We start from the raw sequence: 10,029 nt of genomic DNA on the forward strand, positions 1-10,029 counted from the left end.
ATGGAACCCTTAGACCATTGTCTTATTCAGTCGACAGTTAAAGGGGGTGCCGATTTAAAATTATTCTACTGTAGAAAGAGAGGCATTGGCGATAGTATGTAGGCTAAAGATAAACAGAACACTGATTCAAGGTTTTCCTGTAATAGTTCATACAGACCATAGGCCTCTGCGTTATCTTTTTTCTAGTAGAGATGGAAATGAAAGACTAGCCAGGTGGCGTATGTCGGTAGCAGAGTTTGATATTTGCGTAGAGTACTTGCCGGGCAAGGACAATCATTTAGCAGATGCGTTGTCGCGAATCAGAGCAGCTGATCAACCGATAGACGATTTAGTTGTCGGTGTTGTTACTCGCCGAGCTACTGCATCCTATAAAGGATAAATCGGCTCGATAGTCCGAGTTAGAAATGGTAGATAGCAGTGATAGTAGTTCATGTGAGACCATTGACATATGGGGACTAGATAGTTTACGAATTGCACAAGATAAAGACCCACTATGGGGTCGTGTTAAAAGTTATTTACGAGGTGAGAGTGAGCTCACTAAAGATGAGTTTAAAGGGATTCCTGGAAATATCGAGAATTATCAGGTAGGGCCAGATGGCATATTATATAATGTTTTAGATAAGCCTTTAAAAAGGGTTTTCTTTCGAGTGGTGGTACCAAAAGTGTATCAGAGTACAGCTTTAAGGTTAGCTCATTCGTTTCCTGTTGCAGGGCATGGGGTTTTTTGGTAACCTAAAGAGATTGGAATTATTTGCATTTTTTCCAACATGAAGAAAATAGTAAAGGAATATTGTTCGCCCTTTGCGACATATGTTTGCTTTGTAAAGCCAGGCAAACATATCCCTGTTCCTCTCTTAAGATACCCTGAAGTGTCAAGGCCTTTTGAGCGTGTCCATATGGTTTATAGTGGGTCTGTATCCGGAATCTGAAGGCTTTCGTTTACATTCTTACGGTAGTAGATGCTTTAACAAAATACCTTTTGGCAATCCATTAAGTCTAAGGATTCATTAGAAGTCGCGAAGGCATTTATGAAGGATTCATTTACAAAGAGGGACTCCATGTCAAATCATTTCTGATGGGGAGGGGAGTTCGTTAACGAACTATTCAAAACGCTAAAAAAAGAAATTTTTGGGGTTGATAACGTACTATTACTCCATATCATCCAAACTCAAATGGTCAAGTGGAAAGAGTAATGGTACATTAAATAAAAAATTTTTTTGTACGATGGGCTGGGACCACCCGTCAGTGTGGGCTCGAATGTTTCTATGGCAGAGTTAGCTTACAATACTGCTTACCATAGGGTGATAAAAGACACACCTTTTTTCACGCTAAAGCTCGGGACCCTTTTTCCATATATTTTTTTTTCAAAGGACACAGCTCCTTGGTATAATGTGGAAGATTTTTTGCAAGAGACGAGAGCATGGGCTCAAGGATTTTTAAGAGATGCAAAGAACATATTGAAGAAGATATCCAGAGAAGGCCAAGGATCCGCCTTATGCCAAGCCTTCCCAAATCATAGAAGGAGACCGGGTATATCTCAAGCTACTCCTAAGGTGGGGTTGGGGCAAAAAGGTGCAGCCTTTATATTCTGGACATATAGGGTAAAAGAAAAAATCAATGATGTTGTATTAAAAATTAAGAGGATTGCTGATGGGAAAACGCAAAGAACATGTAGATAGGTTGAAATTAGAAAAGTCTTAGTAAGGGGCCAGGCCCATAATTGATAAAGCATACCCAACAGAAGAAAAAATTGAAGAATTTGAGGATGACAATGTTTGGAAACTTTGGAAGTTCCAGAGAAATATGTGGATTTGAGAAAAAAGGAAAATATGGTGATATATTTACGGAGTCGGAAGTAGAAGAATACAAAGGAGAACAGATAAGATAATAACCAGGGGTTATATATTAAAATATACAAACAATTTCAGATTGTGGGGATGACCACAGCCAGGATGGAGTCCGAAAAACTCCCTTGCTCGTTCTGGACTGGTTTTTGTTCCCTATTCTAAAGGGAAAATTATACATCGACAGTACAGATCGTTCCTGTCAAGATAAAACAGGGAGAGTTTTTAGATCCCTTTTTGAAGATTTGGACAAAGTTAAAAGAGACTGAGGATAAGTTTAAAAAAACTTTGGGTTAAACTGAGATGAACATGGGAGACAAAACGTAAGCCAGAAAAAAATGAAAGAAAATTTTGGATTGCCGACACAATTGTCAAAAATAATGACAATATAGAAAGAATATAGAGGGAATCATATGACAACAAATTTGAGATTTTTTAGGTCAGTTCATCAAGGACGACAGAAGCGTTTTCTCTGGGAGGGGCTAAATTTGGTTAGCAATGTTGCAGGATTGATAATGGGAGGGGTAACTAATCATCGTATAGATATGTTGCACACCCAAATCATGGAATCTGATAAGTTAGCACAAAGAGCTCTTTAAATGGCTGGGGTCACCACTAGCCCGTTAGACACTGTCATTATTCGGGAGAATGAAATAGCGAGGGCACTGGAGAGAATGGATGAAGCTATTGGTGTCATAGATGTAGTGGTCACTGACTTTGGGGCGGCGGTTGCAACTATTAGAGAAGATATTTTTTTGTAGTTCGTCCCGGAGAACACGGGCTATTCTCCGAGGAGTCGAGGAAAACCAAAAATTTAATTTTGGGAGGGTTACGGGAAGCAAAAGTAGGTAGACTTTCGCCAAATTTTTATTACCCCTGATGTACTCTTATCCTATTAAATACGTTAATAAAGGAAGGGGTATCCCTCATAATTCCTCCAAATGAAGAGAATTTACACACATATTACTTTCTTTAACTGTAAAACTAATGCCTGGAAGTTCTTGGGAAATTTGATGGTATATCTGACTTTCCCTTTACCAGGCCACCAAATGGATACTCTCCTGGTCCATGCTTTCCCCAGACAAATCTTGAACTCTACGGCTTTTATCCATACCCAGATTTCATCTCCTGTCTTATCTACCGGTTTCTTTCTAACCTCGACCTGTTTGTTTAACATTTCCGGTGTAAGTGTAACATTTCGACTTTCTACCTTTCCACCGTCAACATTCTTTTTTTTTTTAGGGACTCTGCTCCCTTCCTTGGCTATTGCCCCTACTACTCTTTTTTTAGAGCCTCATCCTTTATCGCCTCCCTCCGATAATCAGTAGCTTTATTTTGTTTAGCCCAAACCCTGTACTCTTGGAAAAATGTTCGGCAATCCTTCGTCTTCACAAGCCCTGGACAAGCATAAAAAAACTCCTCTGGAAGTTCCCTGGCAAAGACAATACCTATCATGTTCTCCACAAGAGGAGCAAACTCTCTATCTTGTGTCTTAACTTGTTCGGCCGCGATTCGCAACTTGTTAAAATATGCTTCAAGAGACTCACTCCCCTCCCTCCTGGCACCTAGAAACATATCTAACGCAGTTCTGGCGCTGGTCACGGCATCATGAACCACCATCAATGATTTCCAGTTATAATCGACATCTTTAGCTCTCGCATACCATGCCTCGTACGTTCCTAACGCATCCCCTCTAAGACGTCGTAGTGCAAGGCGGATCTTTCCATCATCATTCCATACCTCGTCATGAGTTAAATCTTCCACTCGCTTTATCCATTCATCAAGATTTGTCATGGCGCCCTTTGTCTTAGGACACTTCCCTTCATACAAGGGAAGGCGGTGTTCTACCTCATTTATAGGATTTCTTTTCCTCTCCTCACTGAACACTACATCCCGGAGATCAAGAGACGGCTCGGTAGTCGATAACTGATTTTTTTCCGCTGCCTTTTGGGCAGTTTCCTCCGCCACCCCGGAGGCTCCCTGGGTTTCCCTTACACCTGAATTATGCATTGTTTTTTCTTCCCTTTCCGTGGCTAACCCCACCGTCTTTTCCTCACGCCTTCCCTCTGTGAAGTAACTACGCTCAGTACAGTTAAAAACCCAGCCTTGGACGAAAATAGCAATAGAGTAAAGCTTAGGGTCTTGCACTACCTTTTTTAACAAGGCATAAGACAAGTTCAACAAAACTTTCACTAACTCATCACCACTGGTAACACCGCATGCAGGAGCGCGCTCAATCGCCCAGTTAATCACGGAGTCTTTAACTAAATTAAGATCCTTCTCAAGATTAGAGAGAACACTAGATTTAGGTGTCACAGTAGATTTAACTATGAAACACACAAAATCTTCAACAAATTTATTCAGTAAAATACTATACCTTGAGCTATCCATTAATCCTAATATTAATCAAACTATGATAACAAATATATAATAATATGAAAATATAATACACATCGCCCAGCGAAAACAAAGAAAATTACGTGGTAAATAATCAGATGCGAACCCCCGCTCACAAAGGCAAGGTCGGCGCGTGACAATTTTCCCCCTAGAAAATTTCCGCAATTGGCATCCGCCCTAACGCGACTCACATGTGGGGAGGCCCGTGACGTCAGGAGTGGGGTTTATGACGTTTAATGAGACGTCATCAACGACGGGCGAAAACAAGGATTGTTATGTCTACGTAGTGGTGAACTATGCTGACCTAGCACCTCTCGCTTCTAACGCCCCGCTCTCCTACCCTCACATACCAACAACAAGCATCACCACTTCTCACTTCACTTCACTATACGAATGAGAAAAAATGCAAGTACTTAATAGTTAAAGCAACCCATTAGAACATGTTGCAAACCCAAACGGACAAGTAAAACGCATACTCAAAAATATACTACAGTGAAAGACTCTACTTAGGGAAACAAGTGAATCAAGCACAACAAAACTTAATCATGCTATTGATATGCCTTAAGGGGTAATGCTAGCTCTGTAAGGGAATATATCAAGTTAACATATAAGCTATCAATCAAAAGCAACATAGGAATTATACTAAAGCTAAAAGAACAAGATCAAAAAATCATATATATATATATATATATATATATATATATATATATATATATATATATATATATATATCTCAACTTAAATGTCAATATAGTCATATATATATATAAACATGATGTATAAATATAGTTAATCATTACGTACTCTACGTGTAGGCAACTTAAAACTACTACTAGTAAACTTAAAAGTATTACTATTAATGTTAAAAACACAGAATAGGGAATACATTGCACATTGTTCACTTTAGGAAACAAAATAAAAAGCTGCTACGCCCGGCGCCACCTGAAACCACAAGAGAAGATTAATGCCTATCCTCCGAGGGTTTCTCGAATTGTATAAGACCCACCCCGTGAGTCAAATTTACACAATTATTCCGAATTAAGTATTACAATGGTAGGAAATGACAGAGGGCAAGACATGGAAATCACCGCTGCCGCCACAATCGAAATCTTGATAAATAAAAGTATTATTAGTGTTAAATATGTTAGTTACCCCTTATGATGCTCAGAACACTACGATTTCTGTGTTTACCCTCAGTTCCTTTGTTATTGTTTTTGAGTTAAATAATATTATATTTTTATTAACTAAATTGTAAGTATTCTAAATGTGTTCTAGAAAAAATATTGCATATTCTATATATTATTAAAATCTAGAATAGAAGTACTTATTTTCCACAAATTATATATTTTTGTGTAACCATTGAAAATTAAAGGCCACTACGTGGCACTGCCAGCTCACCACCTGTTTCATTGACAACCCCCAACCTCGGTCCTGCTTCTTCATGCCTTGTTGACAAATGTGGGTCTAGTGAAGAGGGCAGTCGCCCGAGGGTGGGCAACTCGCAAATCTAACACATTAAAGGGCCTCCTCAACAATCCAGATGTCAGTGTCATCGATCTGCAAGCTGCCATGGATGACTTTGATCAACGTCTTGCCAGTTTGGAGGAGGTACAAACATTGTTAGAATTAGAGACTGATCTTGCGAACTTAGATGAAGAGCTCGATAACGCCTCTGAGTTTTTTCAAGAAGTCCGTAAGCCCAGGCTGCAAGCTGCACAGAGGTTGGGGGATTTGATGAAAGGTGAGAAGAGTGAATCTATTTCATCCTCTAGTCCCAGTAAAATATCTAGTAGCAACAAGATGACAAATGTAAAGTTACCCAAATTAGAGTTACCAAAGTTCAAAGGAGATGTAACTCTGTGGCAGTCATTTTGGGACCAGTTTAAGACTCATGTGCATGATTCTGACATTCCAGTGATAGCTAAATTTAGCTACCTGCAGTCATTATTGGAAGGAGATGCAAAGGGTGTTGTAAAAAGACTTGCACATACCGAAGCAAATTACCAAATTGCTTGTGATATGCTGAAAGAAAGATTTGGAAGACCTGAGCGTATTAAATTTGCACATGTACAAGCACTTTTGAATTATAAATCTTCTGTGAAAGGCAAGGGATCAAAGTATGTGTCCTTGTGGAATCTAAGTGATGAATTGCTGACACACATCCGTAGCCTAGAAGCTTTGGGAGTATCAGGGGAGCAGTGTGAAGTGTTCCTGACCCCCATCATCCTGGCATGCCTTCCTGAGGAGCTAAGAATGGAGTGGGCCAGAGAAGGCTCTGGCCATGAAAGTGACCTCAGTTGGTTGCTGCATTTTCTTCAGAGAGAATTGAGAGATGAGAAACCTTCAGTGTTGTGTTAGGGAAGGCAGAAGGACGGTTTGTGGAATCTGAGAAAAGAAGAGTACCATCTGCATCAGCTCTGTACACATCATCTGAAGCAGGATCATATTTTTGTGCATTCTGCAGCAAGAAACACAAGTCTGAGAAGTGCTGGGATATTCAGAAGCTCTCATTTAAGGAACGTGAAGAAAGGATTAAAGCAGCCCGTTTATGTTTTAAGTGTTTAAGTAAGGGACATATTGCCAGTGGTTGTTGAATCAAGTGTTCTAAGTGTAATGGAAATCACAATTCTCTTTTGTGTAGAGCAAAGGGCGACATAAATTCCAATAAAGCTATGGAAAAGGACATTAGTGATCAGAAGATTAGTGACACTGCTGAATCTTCTTCAGAGAATTGCAGTCCTGAAGTGAATCATGTTGGAGTTGCTCTTAGTAAGTGTAATGTGTTAACAAAAACTAGCTGTGTGTTACAAACGGCTAGAGTTAAAGTGTATGGTGATTCAGGTATTTGTTGTGAAGCCACCTTGTTATTTGATACTGGCTCTGATAGATCTTATGTGTCCAGTAATTTTGTGAAGAAAGTTAAGCCTAAGTGGGTGAGCTCGGAGACGGTGTCATATGCTGCCTTTGGAGGTAGTAAGTCTCATCCAGGTAAACAGAGTAATATCTTTGATTTGAAATTAGTAGGTTTACAAGGTGTAAAACATTTAATGGCATTAGAGATTCCAAAGGTTTGTGCACCTTTAACTAGACCCTGTATTCCCAGTAAATTGGTTGATGCATTTTCAGACTTTCAACTTGCTGATGATTACAAAAATAATAGTCACCTGAGTATAGATATACTAGTAGGTTTGGATGCTTATTGGGGACTTATGGATCCTGAAATTAAGCCATATCAGAGAAATGAATTTGTAGCCCAAAGGTCTGTCTTTGGTTGGGTTTTGTTTGGCTCATGGATGAATTCTACTAACAAGCCATTTGAGTCTACCCAAATGTAATGCATAGGAAATGTAACAGATTCTGATTTACGGGAATTTTGGAGTTTAGAATCTGTTGGAATAAATCAAAAGGAAACTGTTACTTGCCCTTTTACCTCAGACCCTGTTCTACAACAATTTTGTGGAAATGTTAAGTTTGATGGGGGGCGTTATGAAGTAAGCTTACCCTGGAAGTCGGATGACTGTAAGAAGAATCTTAGAAATAATGAGGGACTTGCTAGAAAAAGACTAGAAGGTTTAGAGCGGAAGTTAGATAAGGATCCACAACTTAAGGAACAATATTTTGATGTGTTTACTGGTTACGAAGATGAGGGAATAATTGAGGAAGTCCCTTCAAATGAGATTGTAAGTTCTCAGCCCATTTATTATATGCCTCATCATCCAGTTGTTAAAGAAAGTAGTTCTTCAACAAAGATTAGACCAGTTTTTGATGCTTCTGCAGTTAGTTATAATGACATTTCTCTAAATGATTGTCTTGAGTCTGGTCCTTCACTTAATCCTGATCTTGTGAAAGTTTTGATTCGTTTCAGAAGGTGGAAAGTTGCACTGACTGCTGATATTACCAAGGCTTTCTTACAGATCTGTGTTCAGCAAAAGGACCGAGATGTTCATCGCTTTCTTTGGAAATGCAAAGACTCCATTAGAATTATGAGGTTTGTGCGTGTCCCCTTTGGCAACACATGTAGCCCTTTTTTGCTAAATGCAACTATCAAATATCACTTACAGTCTTTTCCTAATACTGAAGTCATAGAAGAATTAAAGGAAAACCTTTAAGTGGAGGGGGCAGACAGTGCTGAAGAGGCTTCTGATAAGTTTAAAGAAGCTCAGAGAATTTTGGCATTAGCAGGGTTTCCTCTTTCTAAATGGCATTCAAACTGTAGATTACTGACTACAAAGTTTAATGACAAAATTGATCATGGTAAGGAACATGTAGCCACCAAGGTTTTAGGTATGATGTGGTTATCCTTAACAGACCAGTTTGTTTTTGGGGACTTTGATTTAGATACAGAGACGCAGTTGGTGTCAACAAAAAGAGCAGTTCTGAGTCTCATAGCCAAGCTTTTTGACCCACTTGGTTTGATTAGTCCCTTTGTCATGTATGCTAAAATCCTCTTTCAAGACATATGGAGACTTGGGCTTGATTGGGATGAAGTACTACCTAAAGAGTTGCAAAATAAGTTCCAGAATTGGGTTAAGAGTATTGCTGCTCTTAAATACTGGAAGATAAATCGCTGCTATTTCCCAGAAATTTCATGGAGTAAGTTGTCGGGTCTGGAACTTCATGCTTTTGGTGATGCTTCAGAGAAGGGGTATGGAGCTTCTGTGTACTTAAGAGTTCCCCTTTGGGGTGGGACATACCATGTGACATTTGTAGTAGCAAGGTCTAGGGTAGCTCCAATAAAAAGGGTTACTTTACCCCGACTAGAGTTGCTTGGGGCTTTACTTTGTGCTCGGCTCTTAGATTTTGTGAAGTCTGCCCTATATCTCGATAAGACTGTAACTTATTGTTGTTGGACTGACTCAAAGGTTGCACTTGCATGGATAAAGGGTAATCCTTGTAGATGGAAGGCATTTGTGTCAAATAGAGTTGTTGAAATTCAGAGTCTCACCTCCCCATGTCACTGGTACCATTGTTCAGGGAAGGAAAATCCTGCTGATCTCATTTCTAGAGGGGAGTTAGCTGAGCCACTTGTAAATTCTACTTTATGGATAAATGGCCCTACTTGGTTGTCTGAACCTTTAACTTTAAGTGATAAAGGAGAAACTGTGGATCTACCTGTTGAAGAAAGATCATTTCTTGTGTATCTGTGACTACTCCTAACATATTTGAGTTTGAGAGATGGAGTCATTTCAATAAAGCTTATCATATAGTGGGTTGGGTTATGAGATTTATAAACAATGCCCGACCTCATTCTGAGAAAATGTCAGGTCCTTTGTCTTCTGGTGAGTCGGTTAAAGCCAAGACCAAACTGTTTTACTGTGTACAGAGAGAGAAATTTGCTCAGGAAATTGCAGACTAAGAAAGGGTAAATCTCCTGCAAGGAGTTCTCCTTTGTGTAGACTAGATCCCTTTGTAGACGATGAAGGCCTGTTGAGAATTAAAGGACGTTTGGAGAATGCAGACTTGAGTTTTGAAAGCAAGCATCCTATTATAGTTCCTTCCGGTCATGTTGCTAAGCTCTTGGTTCAATTTCAACATATTTTCCTGAAGTATGCTGGAGTATCCACCATTGTCTCTACATTACGAGGCAGCTATTGGATAGTGGGAGTGAGACGAATTGCTAAAACTGTTTGTAGAGTGTGTGTTCAGTGTAAGAGGTATGATTCCAGGGCTTGTAATCAGCCTGCTGCACCCCTACCAGGATTAAGAGTTAAGACTGCTCCTCCTTTTACTGTGACAGGTCTTGATTATGCTGGTCCTCTCTTTTGTATTGATTTACCTTCCAAGAAAT

At 39.5% G+C, this 10,029-nt stretch overlaps 1 protein-coding gene across 1 annotated transcript; it reads left to right on the plus strand.

Moving 5' to 3' along the window:
- Positions 1 to 4,812: 4,812 nt before the first annotated feature.
- Positions 4,813 to 9,388, plus strand: LOC119568292. The gene is given in 6 exon segments (XM_037916749.1): positions 4,813 to 4,823; positions 5,614 to 5,699; positions 5,782 to 6,537; positions 6,681 to 6,798; positions 6,883 to 7,511; positions 7,596 to 9,388. Coding segments are annotated over 6 exon segments (3,393 nt in total).
- The last annotated feature ends 641 nt before the right edge of the window (positions 9,389 to 10,029 follow it).

This window comes from Penaeus monodon, chromosome 43, assembly GCF_015228065.2.
Source record: "Penaeus monodon isolate SGIC_2016 chromosome 43, NSTDA_Pmon_1, whole genome shotgun sequence".
Taxonomy (NCBI): Eukaryota; Metazoa; Arthropoda; class Malacostraca; order Decapoda; family Penaeidae; genus Penaeus; species Penaeus monodon.